This window comes from Euleptes europaea, chromosome 4 (assembly GCF_029931775.1).
Source record: "Euleptes europaea isolate rEulEur1 chromosome 4, rEulEur1.hap1, whole genome shotgun sequence".
Taxonomy (NCBI): Eukaryota; Metazoa; Chordata; class Lepidosauria; order Squamata; family Sphaerodactylidae; genus Euleptes; species Euleptes europaea.
In genome coordinates this window covers 110,662,546-110,680,199 of record NC_079315.1, presented here as the reverse complement: position 1 = coordinate 110,680,199, position 17,654 = coordinate 110,662,546, and the positions used below count along the sequence as shown (strand labels likewise).

Genomic DNA, 17,654 nt, shown 5'->3' with positions numbered 1-17,654 from the left:
TGATTCCAGGATCACCGTGAACTGAATTTATAACCCAAGGCAGGTTAATTGGATGTGAAAAGTTGGTAACTTGCGTTACTTGGTAACACTGCGTTTTCTGATTCCAGGATCACCGTGAACTGAATTTATAACCCAACACAGGTTAATTGGATGTGAAAAGTTGGTAATTTGTGTTACTTGGTAACCCTGCGTTTTCTGATTCCTGGATCACCGTGAACTGAATTTATAACCCAAGCCAGGTTAATTGAATGTGAAAAGTTGGTACCCACGTTGTACACGCATTGATATACACATTGATGTACACTTGTATACATGATATACACTTGTATACACCTTGATGGTTATGTTGAAATCACAGTAGTGAATATTTGTAATAGTATGATTTCCTTTAGGGTTGCATACCCTGACAAGAGAAGCGCGATGGGAAGGAAGGGATCCTTCTCTCTAACTCCGCCTTGGCAGGCCGGCCGGTCACCGCCCAGCTGGGCCGCCCCTGCAGGGAGGCGGCGCCGGATTCCCGTCCGCGCAGAAGCGGCGTGAGATGGAGAGCTCCGGAGGAGGAGAAGAGGAGGAGGAGGAGGCGGAGGAACCGGATTGGCGGCTCCCGGCGCCCTGCGGCGGACTGGGGAGAGGCTCGTGTAAACGCAGCGGCTCTGGCTTGCGCGGAGAGTGACGGGGGGGGGGTTGGAAACCGCTTGGCCGCCGGGCGCTTGGGGTGGGGGGCGATCCCGCCCCTTATGGGTGCAAGGGGTGGGGGACGGGATCGCTCCCCACGAAGCCAGACTTCTGGAGCTGGTTTGGAGCTCGGGGTCCCTTGCGCCTTGGTGTGCGCCCTCCCCCCTCCCGGGGAAAAAACAACCGCCCAGTAGTAAGGGCGTGCTACTCTTGCACAAACGAGCCTACTGGTGCGTGCAAATAGTTTTGCATTGGGAGCCCAGCCCAGGACGTCTCGGATCTCTCCCCCCCCCACACACACACACACACCAACAATCCTTTTTAACCTTAGGCGCTTTCGCACACCCTGCATAATGCACTTTCCATCCACTGTCAATGCACTTTGCAGCGGGGTTTTACCCTGGCCATTGATGCATGGGAGGTTTTGCCTTGGATTTGCTCCTTTCTAGATCACTGGTTCCCAACCAGGGGTCCATGGACCCCCAGGGGTCCACGAGAACCAAACCAGGGGTCCGCGAAACAAAGTTTTAAACCCATAATAAATTAATATTTTCAATTAAAAGTTCTCTATTATAAAAATATATATTCAAATATTATTCTAAGTTTAACGTTTACCTAACAAGATAATTCACAGTGGGTAGCCGTGTTAATCTTTCTGCAGTAGTAGAAAAGGGCAAGAGTCCAGTAGCACCTTCAAGACTAGCAACAATATTTTTGGTAGGGTGTGAGCTTTTGGGAGCCACAGCTCACTTCTTCAGATACCTGAAGATATCTGAAGTAGTGAGCTGTGGCTCACGAAAGCTCATACCCTACCAGAAAATATTTTTGTTTACCTAACAGTTATGATTAAAGTTTATTTTCAAATTCTCGGAATTTTTATTTTGAACCTTGGGGTCCCTGCACCGAACAAAAAGGTCCTAGTGGTCCCTGGTCAAAAAAAGGTTGGGAACCACTGTTCTAGATGCATGTGCATCTACAGAACAGCACATCCAAGGCACAACCTCCCATGCATCAATGGCCACTGTGTGAAACGGCAAAATCCACTTGCAAACGATCATTAAAATGGTTCTTGTAGGTTATCCGGGCTGTGTAACCGTGGTCTTAATATTTTCTTTCCTGATGTTTCGCCAGCAGCTGTGGCAGGCATCTTCAGAGGAGTAACACTGAAGGACAGTGTCTCTCGATCATTAAAGTGGATTGAAAGCGCATTATTCAGGCTGTGTGTGAAAGTGGTACTTCTCTCCAGTGATGCTGAAGCGGAATAACGGTCCCATGTAGGGTAGGCAAATTAGAATAAAACCACAGCGTTTCCCAAATCCGGATGGGTTTCCTGGGCAAGGGAAAGAGGAACTGGCCCCCTCCCACAAATTAAAGGTGATGAGGATCCTTCACTACCGAACTTTTCATCCCTTCCCCCCCCCCAACAAACATTGTGGTTGATGGTGAATCTTCTGCTTGCTTCAGGGGCACCCCCACCTTCACTCTTGCTGGGTTATATATGATTACCATCTTCAAGTACTTGAAGGGCTTTTATATAGAGGATGGTGCCCAGTTGTTTTCTGTTGGACCAGAACTAATGGGTTGAACACATGAAGCTGCCTTATACTGAATCCGACCCTTGGTCCATCAAAGACAGTATTGTCCATCAAAGTCAATCTTGTCTACTCAGGCCGGCAGCAGCTCTCCATGCTCTCAGGCAGAGGTCTTTCACACAACCTCCTTGCCTATTCCCTTTAACTGGAGATGCCGGGGATTGAGCCTGGGACCTCCTGCATGCCAAGCAGATGCTCTGTCACTGAGCCACGGCCCCTCCCAAAAAGGCGACTGCGGGACTGGTGGGGGACAAATTGCGCTTTGAGAAATGAACTCCTTCCCATCCAAAGGCGCTTGGGCTGTGACTCTTTCAAAAAAGATTATGCCAAAGCAGGGTTGGGAGAGATTGGAGGAAAGCAGAGGAAAACCTGGAAAGGCGATGTCATCAGGTAGATGTGTTAAAAAGTGTTCCAGTTGGGAAGCTAAGAGAGCATAGAATATCCATGTGGATATGGTGAAGATGAACCCACTGAGCTCTGGCCTTTCTTTACAGCCGGTCATGGCAACGTGGTGAGTTCTGGAAGCACTCTGCAGCATCGCGTCATTGTGCACTTGGACCTGGATTGTTTTTATGCACAGGTTGAAACTATCTGTAGTCCTGAATTAAGAGGCAAGCCTTTAGGTAATCTTATTTGATTGCTGAATGTTTTTGAAGTTACATGAATAATGAAAGTGTGGATGTGTTGTTACTTACCCTGTTTTCCCCTCTGAGTAGTTTGCTCCATTGCTGTTACTTACAGGTGGTAAAATATGTTGCTCTGAGTTCCCTTTAAGTTTTGTAACCACTTCTAGTGCAATATGAGCAGCCTGAATAGCTGGATTCGCATGTGTTTTCTCTCATTCTTATTCTCTCTCATTCTCTCTCTCTCTCTTGTTAGAGCTTTTAAAAATTTCTTTCTTTCAAAAAACCAGAAAAAAGAACAAGGGGGGTGGGGAAATTTAAAACCCAGCAACTAAATATCTTTTGTAAAAAAAAGAAAAAAAAGATATACATAAAGACAAAGATATAACAGTGGTGGCAGATCTACACATAATGTGTGCTGTTTGTGGCTTCCTAGGGGCACCTGGTTGGCCACTGTGTGAGCAGACTGCTGGACTTGATGGGCCTCGGCCTGATCCAGCAGGGCCTTTCTTATGTTCTAAGTTTCTAGAAATAGTTACCAGGTATCAAAAAATAAGTCCATATGAACATGTGTGTGTGTTTAAAGCGCTGTCAAGTCATAGCTGACTTATTGTGACCCCAGCAAGAGAGGAGCAGAGGTGGTTTGCCATTGCCTTCCTCTGCAGAGGCTTTCTTGGTGGTCTCCCTTCCAAGTACCTACCCTACTTAGCTTCCAAGTTCTGACGAGGTCGGGTTCTACCATGCCATCTTCCCTCCTCATATGAATATAACTCTTGAAAATAATATATCCAATCTATAATGTCATCAATCGTTAGTGCTTGGAAGCTTAAGCAGGGTTGCCCATAGTTAGGCTTTGGATGGGAGACCACCAAGGAAGACTAGTGTTGGTTTTGCAAAGGGAGGCAGTGGGAAACCACCTCTGCTCGTCTCTTGCCTTAAAAACCCTATGGGGTCGCCATAGCACACAATTATTATTCTTAGTGCAATTTTCCATATTTGCGCTTTAAAAAAAATCCTATATGTCATGTTATGACCGGACTATCATCTTCCCTTTTCCTGTTCTTATTTGGCTGGCCTGTGCACTGTAAGGTCTATACAGAAACTAGCACTGTGTAGTTATGTTGGTGCAATTGACCAATTCTGAGGTTCTGTGAAATGTTCTGGAGAGTTTACGTGCAGTGATACAAGATCACAATACACATTTGTCAGTCCTCGTTGATTGTAAATGTATTTTAACTTCAAATACAACCCGCACAGACTCCCTTTCATCAGCTGAAATTTTACCACTTTCCCAAAGAAATGTTTTGTGAGTGCTCAAAGGTTGATGGAAGCTGGCATTTAATAACCTTTACTTAAACACTTTATAAGTATGCTACAGTGACTTTCTTGCAATACGTTATTATGTTACTGCTTGCCCAAAATGCTAACCTTGGCTATGTTGAGAGTTTGAATTGTAGTGCTTTGGCTTTTTAGGAAAGGAGGGTGGGAACAAAAACAAACCAGAGCTTGGGATTTATTTGCAGATTGTTTGATATGCTGAAAATCACAAATGTGTAATTCTCTCACTCAGGTGTGCGTCAGAAAAACCTGCTCATCACCTGTAATTATGAAGCCAGGGAACTCGGTGTAAAGAAAACCACGACTGTCAAAGAAGCCAAAGAAAAGTGTCCAGAACTGGTGCTGGTTAGTGGAGAAGACCTGACAAAATACAGAGAAATGTCTTACAAGGTTACAGGTATTGCTTCTCTTCTTTGTGGAAGAGATCCCGTGGGGTGTAGCAGTCAGAATGTTAGTGACTAGCATCTGGGAGACCCAGGTTTAAATCCCCACTGCTGTGGAACATAAGAAAGGCCATGCTAGATCAGACCAGGGTCCATCAAGTCCAGCAGTCAGTTCACATAGGTGCCTATAGGAAGTCCACAAACAAGACAACTGCAGCAGCATTGTCCTGCCTGTGTTCCAAAGCACCTGATACAACAGGCATGCTCTTCTGATCCTGGAGAGAATAGGTATGCATCATGACTGGTATCAACTTTTACTAGCAGCCATGAATAGTCCTCTCCTCCATGAACATGTCCACACACACCCTTAAAGCCTTCCAAGTTGGCAGCCATCACCACATCCTGGGGCAGGCAGTTCCACAATTTAACAATGCATTGTGTGAAGAAATACTTCCTTTTATCTGTTTTGAATCTCTCACCCTCCAGCTTCAACAGATGACCCCACGTTGTAGTAATTTGAGAGAGGGAGAAAAGCCTCTCCCTGTCCGCTCTCCCCATACCATGCATAATTTTATAGACCTCTATCATGTTTCCCCTTAACTGCCTTCTTTCCAAGCTAAACAGCCCTAAGTGTTTTAACCAATCCTCATAGGGCAGTTGCTCTAGTCCCCTGATCATTTTGGTTGCTCTTTTCTGCACCTTGCTTGGTGGGTGATCTTGGGTAGCAGTGGATAAACAGATAGCAGTGGTGGCCAGGGTTGCCTTTCACCAGTGTCGGCGGGTGAGCCAGCTGTGGCCCTTCCTGGGCAGAAAAGATCTTGCCACTGCAGTGCATGCCCTGGTAACATCTAGATTAGATTACTGCAATGTGCTTTACCTGGGGCTGCTCTTGAAGACTGTCCAGAAGCTCCAGTTGGTACAGAATGCTGCAGTGTTGACTGGGTCATAGGGACCGTATCACTCCAGTCTTGTTCTTCTTACACTGGCTTCCAGGCTCAATCCAGGGTGCTGGTATTGACCTTTAAAGCCCGGTTCAGCCTGAGACCATTGCACCTTAAGGGTTGCCTCCTCCCCCATACTTACCTACCCACGCACTCCGGTCATCCTTGGAGGCCCTTCTTTGGTTGCCCCTGCCATCTGAGTCTAGACAAGTGGCGACCGGAGAAAGGGCCTTCTCCGTCATGGCACCAAAACTTTGGAACTCCTTCCCCAGGGAGATTCATCTGTCTCCCTCTAATGGTGTTTTTCGCTTGCAGGTGAGTACCATTTCATCTGGCATATCCCTGATAATGGTTATTTGCCTTCCTTTTTACGTGCTGTTTGTTTATGTCTTTATAGTTGAATTTTGTAATTTTAACTATTTTTAATTGTTTACATGTTTCATTGTTTTTATGTTTGCTGCCTTGTGGACCCCGAAATGGGTGGTAAGGCAGCATAAAAATGATTTAAATAAATAAGCTCAGAATCGTCTACTCAGAGTGGCAGCAGTTTTCAGTGGTCTCAGTCTGAGGTCTTTCAGGCCTGCTACCTGATCCTTTTAACTGGAGATGCCGGGGACTGAACCTGGGACCTTCTGTTTGCCAAGCAGATGCTCTGTCACTGAGCTACAGCCCCTTCCCTCCTCTGGATTGTCCAGGGCTGTTGGAAAGGCTTAGGGCCGAGACCTTCTTTCTTCATGCTGTTCTGCCAACCTTCATTCTGGCTCACTTTAAGGCAGTTTCATGGGATCATGTGCAATATTGATCTCTTACAAATCTTATACCGTACAGAAAATCTTAGGTTTTCTTCTTATGGAGATCTCATGTGTTTCAGATCTTTCCCCTGAAGTTACCCTACTAACTCTGTGTTACGCTTGTGTTTTTGCTTTGTTTTTAATCTGTAGCACTACTGGAAGAATTTACACTGCTGGTGGAAAGGCTTGGATTGGATGAAAACTTCATGGACGTCACTGAGATGGTGGAGAAGAGGGTGGAAGAGTGGAGAAGGGATGCTTTTTCTCAAATCTCTATCTCCGGTCACGTATACGGCAATCAGAGTAAGTTGGACTTTCTTCTTTCTGTGTTTCCCCCTGTTAGGTCTTGAGCAATAAAACTGTAAAACCTAAATAAGCCCCATCTCTGAAAACGCTTCTCTTCGACTCTTTTCTGCAGCCTTCAAAAAAACGAGCAAAAAAAGTACACTGAGGGTCAGAGTCCTCCAAGAGGAACTGAACCTTTTGTTTCAAAGTTGCTCGAGAAAATACGGACCATTTGTTAAAACATGGTATAATCCATTTTAGCCTAAGTTGGTACACGTAAGGATGATGCAAACAGATATGTACCAAGGAGAGCAGTAAATTGGACTAAGACACACCGGCACCGATGGAGCCGCAGCTTGTTATGTGAAGGGCTGTGGCTCAGTGGCAGAGCATCTGCTTGGCACACAGAAGGTCCCAGGTTCAATCCCCGGCATCTCCAGTTAAAGGGACTAGGCAGGTAGGTGATGTGAAAGACCTCTGCCTGAGACCCTGGAGAGCCGCTGCCGGTCTGAGTAGACAATACTGACTTTGATGGACCAAGGGCCTGATTCAGTATAAGGCAGCTTCATGTGTTCATGTGTCCTGGGGTCTCTTGAGGAAATCTGCCTGTCTGTGTGCTTTTCTGTCCTGCCCATCCTCTGAGATGCTCAGGGTAGCATGCGCAGTTGTCCCATTCCTACGTTATCTCAGCAACACTTTGAGGAAAATTAAGCTGAGAGTGTGTGATTGGTCTAAGCTTCATATCAGGGAGGATTTGAACCCAGGCCACCCAAGTCCAACGATCCTTAGTGCTACTCCATGCTGATATAATTCTTATGGCATGTCTGTACCCTAAACCCGTACTAGTTGTGTCCCATTTCAATTTTCGTGGCTTCCCACAAAGAATCCTGGGAACTGTATTTCAGCTGGAAATTTGTGTTTCACCTCCTTCCCTATCTACAATTCTTCAGGGAAAAGGGAATGACTAGGAAACAGGGTAGATAGTTCCTCAGTTCCTCAGTCCTGCATTAGAAGAAGAAGCGAAGGTTTTTATATAACGACTTTATCTATTTTTTAAGAAGAATCAAACCGGCTTACAATCTCCTTCCCTTCCTCTCCCCGCAACAGACACCTTGTGAGGTAGGTGGGCCTGAGAGAGTTCTGAGAGAACTGTGACTAGCCCAAGGTCACCCAGCTGGCTTCATGTGGAGGAGTGGGGAAACCAACCCGGTTCACCAGATTAGAGTCCGCCGCTCCTGTGGAGGAGCGGGGAATCAAACCCGGGTCTCCAGATTAAAGTCCACCACTCCTAACCACCACACTACGCTGGCTCTCTCTGGGTTGGATCAAACATCTTGCATTACTGTGTGTTGGATCTGACCAGCTTTTCCTGCTGGTGAAGAGGGGACCCTCCTGACCGCCCAGAATGGCTACGCTGGGGATCATGGGACTTGCATGGACAAAAGCCATGTGGGAAAGGAACTGTAGTTAGGAGAATTTTTGAAAATCTCTACATTTAAATATGACGAGTCTCGCGTGCTGAATGGGGGGGGGGGTGCCTCCCTCTTAACCCAGTTCTTCTTTCTTTCCCCTTTCTGCCTTGCAGCTGTCAATCTACACGATCTGGCACATGTAAGGTTTGCAGCTGGATCTCAGATAGCGGCTGAGATGAGAGAATCCGTGCATGCCAGGCTGGGCCTTACGGGTTGTGCCGGCATTGCTTCTAATAAACTGCTGGCCAAGCTGGTATCTGGGACCTTCAGACCAAATCAGCAGACTGTCCTGTTACCCGAGAGCCGGCAGGATTTGATTGCTCGCCTTGACCACATAAGGAAACTGCCTGGTATGAAGATTCCTCTACCTATTTTGCATATCTGTGACAGAAGGGCCATTTTGGGTGAAGGAGAATGAGAATCTTCTCCCCCCACACATAGTGTTTAGTGGATCCCCATTTTACCTGTCTGTCATAATTCTGTCACACTCCAGCGTGACCAAGAGCAACACTAGGTACAACAAGGGAGTTATAGCGCTTCTGGTCCTCTGAAACACTGTGTGTGTTAAGTGCCGTCAAGTTGCTTCCGGCTCATGGCGACCCTATGAATCAAAGTCATCCAAAATGTCCTATCTTTGACATCCTTGCTCAGGTCTTGCAAATTGAGGGCTGTGGCTTCCTTTATAGAGTCAATCTATCTCTCATTGGGTCTTCCTCTTTTCCTGCTGCCCTCAACTTTTCCTAGCATGACTGTCTTTTCCAGTGACTCTTGTCGTCTCATGATGTGACCAAAATATGATAGCCTCAGTTTAGTCGTTTTAGCTTCTAGGGTCAGTTCAGGCTTGATTTCATCTAGAACCCAGATTTGTTTTTTTGACAGTCCACAGTATCCGTAACCGTCTCCTCCAACACCATATTTCAAAGGAAACATTAATGCCATTTAAATTGACTTAAATATTAGGAGTACTCAGGTGCATCTCATTTTGGTACTATGGTTGTAGCAGATTATTTTTTTCTTGTACAGGTATTGGGTTTAAAACCGCACAACGCCTTGCAGCGCTAGGACTTACCACCATTTGCGATCTCCAGGTGTGTCCAGCTGCAGTACTAGAGAGAGAGCTGGGTGTTTCAGCTGCACGGCATCTACAGAAAGTGAGTCGTGGAGAAGATGATGCTCCAGTTACCCCATCAGGGCCTCCTCAGGTATGCATGTGACAGTGTGGTGTAACAGCTATAAGGGTGCCAGGAAGTGTCGCAGATATAAGGGTGCCAGGGAGGGCTGTCGACAGGGATATGGAGGGAGACATGGTGCCAGTTGCAACATCATGTCACTTCCGGTAAAAATACTAGAAGTAATATAGGTAGCTCTAGGAATCTCTGCAAAGTCTGTGGTAAACCATAGAGTTTTCAGTCATTCCTAGAGCTACCTGTGTTACATCCTTTTCTTTTTTTTTACCGTAAGTGATGTGACACCGCAGCCGGCATTGCAGTTTTTAAAAAATAAATAAATTTTAAAAGAGTCAGTGTGGTGTAGTGGTTAAGAGCGGTGGTTTGGAGCAGTGGACTCTGATCTGGAGAACCAGGTTTGATTTCCCCACTTCTCCACATGAGTGGCAAAAGCTAATCTGGTGAACCAGGTTGGTTCTCCACTCCTACACATAAAGCCAGCTGGGTGACCTTGGGGTAGTCACAGTTCTCTTAGAGCTCTCTCAGCCCCACCGACCTCACAGGGTGTCTGTTGTGGGGAGGGGAAGGGAAGGTGATTGTAAGCCGGTTTGATTCTTCCTTAAGTGGTAGAGAAAGTCAGCATATAAAAACCAGCTCTTCTTCCATTGCTGCTTTGGGCCATGAGAGTGGCAGATGGAGTACCCCACCCCACCAAGGGGCTTGGCAGCCCTAATCGGCTAGTGTGTTGGACTAGGATTGGAGAGACCCAGGTTCTTATCCCCATTTTACTATGAGACTCAATGGGTGATTTTATGTAGGTCATATCCTAACTGACCTCATAATGTTGTTGTGAAGTTAAAATGGGAAAGCTGAGAGTCACATAAGCCACCCTGAACTCCTTGGGGAACAGAAAGCAAGCTAACACTGGTTAGGTAGAATTTATTAAGGTAAGAGACAATATCTATAAGCTGATTCCTAACCCTTTGTCACCTTGAAATGTGATCAACCGTGGCCGGTAATAAACTCCCACCCCAGACTCCGAGTCCCCAAATGCAACCTTTTTTTAAACTTTCTTCTCCTGTAAAACTGAATGGTGTTTCACTATTATAGGGGGGAAGTAAAACATTGCACTTATGAGAATGTCTTGTGAGTGCAAATCCTGCCCTCCATCCCTGACAGTGAATGGCTGAGGTCCCATTGTCCAGAATCTAGATGCAGGGTGTGAGTGTGTTTGTGTGTATGCGCACGTGCTGGTTCTCACACTGGCTGGGATTTTTTCTACGCACATGCGTATCTTACCACTATAATGCAATGCATTGTACTCACATTGAAATAAGGACTGGTGATTTATCACAAAAGAGGTTTGCAGTCAGCTCAGTGCGGAATATGTTACAGATGATTCCATAAAGTACAGAACAGGGAAATGGTGACTAGGTGTTTTAAAATACACAGATTCGTAGCCACCTTACACCATTTCTTCATTTCCAAGTTGTGGATTTTGTTGTGCCTTTTATTATGATAACGGGGTTCGGTGTTTGCATATTTTGCAGTCTCTAAGCGATGAAGATTCCTTTAAAAAATGCTCTTCGGAAGCAGGAGTTAAGAAGAAAGTTGGAGAGCTGATTGCTAGCCTTTTGGACAGGTGATTGTCACTGTACTTCTTTTGCCTGACTTCAGTCGCACCTGTGATCAGAAGACGAGCCATTAAGCGTGCACTGAAGTCATGCTAGCTCACTGCAACTGTGTGTGTGTTTAATTTTTCTCACCTTATTTTGCCAAACCGCTCATGCATTTTTTTCATCTAAATGCTGCAGATTTCCCCTCTCCCTTAGCTGTTTGTGTTGGATTTAGTGGCACAACATACTTGGACGTTTGGGGTGGGGGGTGCTACAGCGTGGTGTAGTGGTTAGGAGCAGTGGTTTGGAGTGGTGGACTCTAATATGGAGAACCATGTTTGATTCCCCACTCCTCCACATGAGCAGTGGAGGCTAATCTGGTGAACTGGATTTGTTTCCCCACTCCTATACATGAAGCCAGCTGGGTGACCTTGGGCTAGTCACACTCTCTCAGCCCTACCTACCTCACAGGGGGTATGTTGTGGGGAGGGGAAGGGAAGGTAATCCGGTTTGATTCTCCCTTAAGTGGTAGAGAAAGTCAACATATAAAAACCAACTCTTCTTCTGCATCACTCTGAGTTTGTATAAGTGTTATCTGCTTGAATGGGATGTGTAGTGGTTTGGAGCAGTGGACTCTCATCTGGAGAACTGGGTTTGATTCCCCACTCCTCCACATGAGCAACGGACTCTAATCTGGTGAACTGGGTTGGTTTCCCCACTCGTACACATGAAGCCATCTGGGTGACCTTGGGCTAGTCTCAGCTCTCTTAGAGCTCTCCCTGCCTCACCTACCTCAATAGGTGTCTGTTGTGAGGAGAGGAAGGGAAGGTGATTGTAAGCTGGTTTGATTCGCCTTAAAAGGTAGAGAAAATCGGCATATAAAAACCAACTCTTCTTCTTCTTTGTCTTAATCTGGGAGCAGCCCTTTGGCTCTTCTTCTCTCTCTGTGCCTTATTCTCCCCTTTCTCTACATGGCTTTTCCTGAAGTCACACATCTCTACAGGTCTCTCCTGGAGAAACAGTGCCTCATACTTCTATACACATAATGCCAGATCAGCTGGCCACTTGTGATAGGGAAAGTACTTTTTAGATTAGTCTTCTCTCTCTTCCTTTCGACTGTAACCTGAACATGCACAGTCTCAGTTCCATGTATTATCCCCATGTCTCTCTCAGTGTTGGCTGATCACAGTGGCTTGTCGTTTTTCAGGATCATGACATGAATTATCAAGTAAATGAAGCATGTTTTAAAACTTTGCAGTAGTATTTAAGTGCAACGTGTTTCTAATCATTTGCTAGCTTTCTTTGTCGGGGAAAAGAATTCCTTTCTTGAGGCAACTGGGATATTTGCAAAATAAAAAGAAGAGTTGGTTTTCATATTCCTACGTTCTCTGCCACTTAAGAGAGAATCAAACCGGCTTAGTCACCTTCCCTTCCCGTCTCCACAATGGACACCCTGTGAGGTAGGTGGGGCTGAGAGAGCGTGACTAGCCCAAGGTCACCCAGCTGGCTTCGTGAGTTGGAGTGGGGAAATCAACCCAGTTCACCAAATTAGCCTCCGTCACTCATGTGGAGGAGGGGAATCAAACCCAGTTCTCCAGATCAGGCTCCACTGCTCCAAACCACCGCTCTTAACCACTACACTACACTGGTGTCATATCAGCCCCTCTCCACTTCTCTGTCTTTTAGGTTGCACAAGGATGGAAGAAAGCCGCATACAATAAGATTATCTCTTCGCCAGTTTTCTACCACTCGATGGCTTAATCGGGAGAGCCGCCAATGTCCAATTCCATCTCATGTGGCCCAGAGAATCGGAACAGGTAATTGCTCTGTAGGGTGGCTCCATTTTTGTCCCTATGAATGGGCACAGCAGATAGTTCTCAGTATGGCAAGGAATCAGGGCAAGCAGTAACTATCATAAACCCCCATTTAACCTTCCGCAAGCATCAGGTACCAGTCTCTCACACTGCTCCAGCGATGGTAGAAGCCACGACTGACATTTTTATCCCAGCTTTCCCTTACGGAGCTCAGAGCAGCTAGATTTATTTAGTTGAAAACATTTTTTTTTATACAATCAACAACATTCCAACCAGTTTTTAGAATACCTAATATTAAAAACACTGACTAAACATAACACAGTTAAAATGCATACTCAGGAAGGCGGGTCAGTGAAGGAACGCCAGTCGAAACAGTTAAGTCTTTTCTCACTGGCATAAGACTACGATAGAGGGGGAGAGGTGCCACGACAGAGAAGGCCCTTTGTCAGATCACTACCCATCTAGCCTCTGAAGATGATCACAGTGGTTGGGTAGGTTCATATGGGAGTAGGCAGTGCTCAAGGTATGTTGGACTCAAGCCGACTTACATAGGTGACTGTCTTCTTTTCCATTTCATTCTCACAACATCCCCGAGATGTAGTGATTGGTCTAAGGTTACTCCGTGAGCTTTATCTCTGAGCAGGGATATGGCCCTGTCTCCCAGATCTTAGTCTGCCACTAACCACTACACCACACTGTCTCTCAGTTCCCTGTTTCCATTTAGCCTTCCTTCCTTGTGCATTTCCTGCTACATAACGTTCGTTCAACTTCTCTTTGGGTTCATTGTTTCTTAGCTCCCTTGCTTAATGGGATCCATTCAGCCTTACTGATGACTGTCTCTTCCCTCACGGAAGTTGGACTTCGACCTGTTTAATTCCATAATTCCATGATGCCACAGCAACTCAACCAATCAGTATCAGAGGCTTCCTCAACACGAGCATAATACAATAAGATGATCTCTGTTGGAAGCATAGCTCAGATCTTATTTGATACCGTAGACTTTGAGTCACTGAAATGTTCTTCTTTAAATGTTCAGGTGACACCAGCGTCCAGAGTCAACTGGTCACCTTAGCGATGAAACTGTTTCATAAGATGATAAACGTGAAAGTTTCATTTCATATAACCCTTCTGAACGTCTGCTTCTCCAACCTGAAAGCCCCTCCTGCTTCCACCAAGCAGTCCATCGGATTTTATTTAACTCGGCCGTCTTCTTCCGACTGCAGCAAACTTGTTCATGTAAGTTTGGAACCAATTTATTGTCAGCTCTACCCTGTCACATCCTCAATTAGCTGGAAAAATTAACTGGAAAAGTCTGCTTTCTTCTTTCTTCTGTTAAGAAAACGAATGTGCCGTTTCTCTGGAGGATGTGAGGCAGCTCACAAATGAGACCTTCAATTCATGAAAGCTGCATTCTGTGACCAATGCTGCGTTCTTCACTCTTTCCCCTCTTTGCAGGATATATACAGCTCACGTTTTAGGATGTAATTTTCCTATCCATCACATTTTTATCCTGCATGTCCTCCAAATAGCTTAGGCTAGCAGGGCTCCCCCTCCTCTTTTTTTAAATCCTTACAACCTTGTGAAGTAGGTTACCCAGCGAACTTCATGTCCAAGTGGGGATTTGAACCTAGATCTCTCCAATCCTAATTGGATACACTCACCATTATTTTGCGGTGGTTTTCAATATTTTAGACCTCCTGTGCTGTCTTTTCTAAAACCAACTCCCTGTTCACATTTTTAGTGCCTCCTTTTTCTTCCCGTGCTTTGTTTGAATATGCAGTATATTTTATTTGGTGTGAGCATCATAATTTTGAATTAACTTTTAAAACCGTGCTGGTTAAATAAACCACAGCTATAGCTTTAGCTGGCCTACTGGATTGTATCAGTCATAACGACTCTAATAGCAAACTAGCGGGACCCTGTGCAGGTGGTGAAAACCGCAGAGTAGGCCTGCTCACAGACACGGGAGTCATTTCTACATACTTGGGGATACCCCAGGCATGCAGTAAACCATGGCTTTGTCAAGTAATGAAAGAAAAAGACAGACGTCCCCTAAAAAAGAATCCCATTCTGAGGAGTACCGAATATGTTCTCGGAGGCGGGGAATGTAGATCTGTTGAGAGTCAGCTAAAGGGAAAGGGGGAAAGAATTCAACTGCTTAAGTGCCTGAGAGTTTATAGAATCTAGGGCCAGGGAGAGAGATTAGGGTTGGGGTGGAATTTCCAAACTGTTCTCTTCCTCCCTCCCCATCTTGCAATTTCATGTCTCCCCCCGCCAGGTTGTTCTCTGTTCTTATTGTGTGAGTGATTCGTAAAGGCAGCAAAATGGGCCTATCCAATATGCAGTAAAACGGAGTCCCTCACCCGCTACCAGGGGTGGATCTTAGCCAATGGGCAACAGTGCTTTGGGTACACGATGGGTTAGGGGCAACTGCTCACAGCGTTGCCCCCTCAAAGGGGAAGAGAAGGCTCCTGCCGCCGCTTCCACCTGCCCCATCTGGGGTTCGGGCAACTGGCTTCCGGTGGCAGTGGTGTCTCCCACCCACCTTGTATGGGGTAAGGGCCACTCTGTGCTTAGCCTCAGAAGGGGGTGGCAGTGATTCTGGGGGCCCCATCCTAGTCCTTTGCCTAGGCCCCCTCCTGATGCTCGTTGCTTTTATTGTTGAGAGCCGTACTGGGGGGAAGGGGAACATGGAGATGAAAGACATGGTCTGCTCGGGCCCCCCCTAAATGGTGGGGAAAGATTTGGAAGGAATTGACCTGTCATTTACCCGCCATACCCATGATTCCCGGGGGGGATTCCAGCTTATAGTCTGATCTGCTTTTGATAATTACTTCTAAATGCTGGAGCACACTGCAGACAAGCCTGATCACCTCTAGTAAATAAACATTTCCTCCAGGTGACCAGAAGCATTTGGAAACTGTAAGTGAGTTGGTTCCTTGATCTGGGGACACACACAAAAATAGGTAAATGTCCACACAGTAATTTGGGTGGGTTTATTTTTAAGATGGTGCCACAGGCCCGTGTATATGGACATGCCGTAAATGTAGTGAGGGATCAGTAATTTGCGGTGCTTTCAGTAAATTGAAGGATACTCTTTAAAACAGGGGTGTCAAACATACGGCCCCCGGGCCAGATCCGGTCCCTTGAGAGCTCTTATCCGGCCCGTGAGCCAGCCGAGGCAATTCCACCCCCACCCCGGTCCTGATCTGGGCTGGTGAGGCGTGGCCCACCCCAACCAAGTGACAATTATGTCATATCCGGCCCTCGTAACAAATGAGTCTGACACCCCTGCTTTAAAACGTCGGAGATTGTATATGAAAGATTGTGTTGCGTTGCAGAAAACGGAAGACGTCGATGCAGAACGTGCAACTCCAGACGGTCGAGTGGGGAGCTGTGGAATCTTACTGGGAGAAAGAAACAGAAGCATTACACAAACGCCGCCAGAGACCCCAGACCAAACCGGAGGTCTCGAGTTCCCACATCTCCTGCTTCCTGCCGGCATTGACTATGATGTGTTTAATCAGCTTCCGAGGGAAATTAAAGAAGAAATTATTTCTAGCCAAAGGGGGGAAAGCGGTACAGCAGCAAGTGTTTTGAGTCAGTCATTCTTTGCTTCAAGGGAAGAACGGTCGGACAAGGCCCGAGAACAAATGAGCCATGCTCCTCTGCGTTCTGAGAGCACCCATCAAAACATTTTCTCTTTGGCGTCATCTGACAGTGTATCCCCCAATGGGGCGGCACCACCTGCCCCACTCAGGTCCACTCCCAGGTGCCTTGGTGCACAGTGCGGGCCTCTGAAGGTTGTTGCAGATGCATTGGTGAGCGAGCATACGACGACGGGCATGGCTTTTACAAGCTCGTCTCCTGCTCAGCCTCGGTTTCACCAAGCCTGCCCCCCGGAGCTGCAGAAACAAACTGACAACAGGAGCCCCCGTGACAGAGGTTGGGAAGGAGAGTCAAAACGTGACCTCCCTTCCAGCGTGGATGCCAAAACGTTTTCCGAGCTGCCTGCCGAGATACAAAAGGAACTGCTGGTGGAATGGGAGCGCCGGGAACCGGTTTCCAAAATGCGTGCCGCGGTGACTCCCACCAAGTTCAAAATGAAAAAACCAGGAGGCCAGCCTTCGACCCGGCAGTCAAATAGCTTATTAAGATACTTTAAATCAGCCTGATTATGGTGCACATTTGGCGCGGTGGTTGCAGCTGGAAATGTAGTTTGGGTAGGACTGTAATGAAACGAGGCGGAAAGCTGATCCATGTATTTAGCCAAGTTGTTTGGTTGAGTGATTCTGGAACTATAATGGTTTGCTGGATCTCATAAGGAGGTTTGACTGCCCGAAAGGGAAGACATTTTCTCTTAATAAGGGGAGAGGATCCTAAATAACCCTGGCAGGGGCTACTGTGAGGTCTCTGAGCCCCTATTTCCCTGGACTAAAACATCTTAGTCTTGCTGGGATGCGTCAGTTATATCTTTCTTGAGGTGTTATGCTAAATCTAAACGGACTCAGATAAGGCAGCGCATATTTTGAAAAATACGTACACTGGCAATGCATATACACCAGACTGCAAATGGGGATGGTAGCGGAATACTCCCTTCGCATAGAAAGCCAGCGCAGAAAGGTGAGGTTAGGCTAGAACTTTGCAATGCGCTATTTTTCTACCTGGCAGGATATTTTTTTAATTTTATGTTAACGTACAGCAGTGTTCAAATGGCAACTCTTCCCCACCTAGAGTATGAAGTGGTACAGTCCCGAAGAACTCCGATTCTCCCCCCCCCCATCTTGTAGGTCAGCTCTACAAAGTTATTTCCCCCAAATGCTTATGTATTAAAACGGCAAGGAGAGAATGAGTTAAGAAACTGCCTCAGCAACTGTTTCTCTTCAGTTGTGGATCCTCTGGCACTGGGTTTTTTGATCTGTGGAAATAAAAGCGTGAACTCTAACAGGGAAGATGAG

At 46.3% G+C, this 17,654-nt stretch overlaps 1 protein-coding gene across 1 annotated transcript; it reads left to right on the top strand.

Moving 5' to 3' along the window:
* The first annotated feature begins 541 nt into the window (after nucleotides 1-541).
* Nucleotides 542-16,871, top strand: POLI (DNA polymerase iota). The gene is made up of 10 exons (XM_056849070.1): nucleotides 542-638; nucleotides 2,762-2,890; nucleotides 4,461-4,625; nucleotides 6,494-6,646; nucleotides 8,214-8,450; nucleotides 9,124-9,302; nucleotides 10,817-10,908; nucleotides 12,569-12,699; nucleotides 13,733-13,932; nucleotides 16,038-16,871. Exons 1-10 carry the CDS (start codon nucleotides 542-544, stop codon nucleotides 16,869-16,871), a joined length of 2,217 nt encoding a protein of 738 aa, XP_056705048.1.
* Nucleotides 16,872-17,654: the final 783 nt, after the last annotated feature.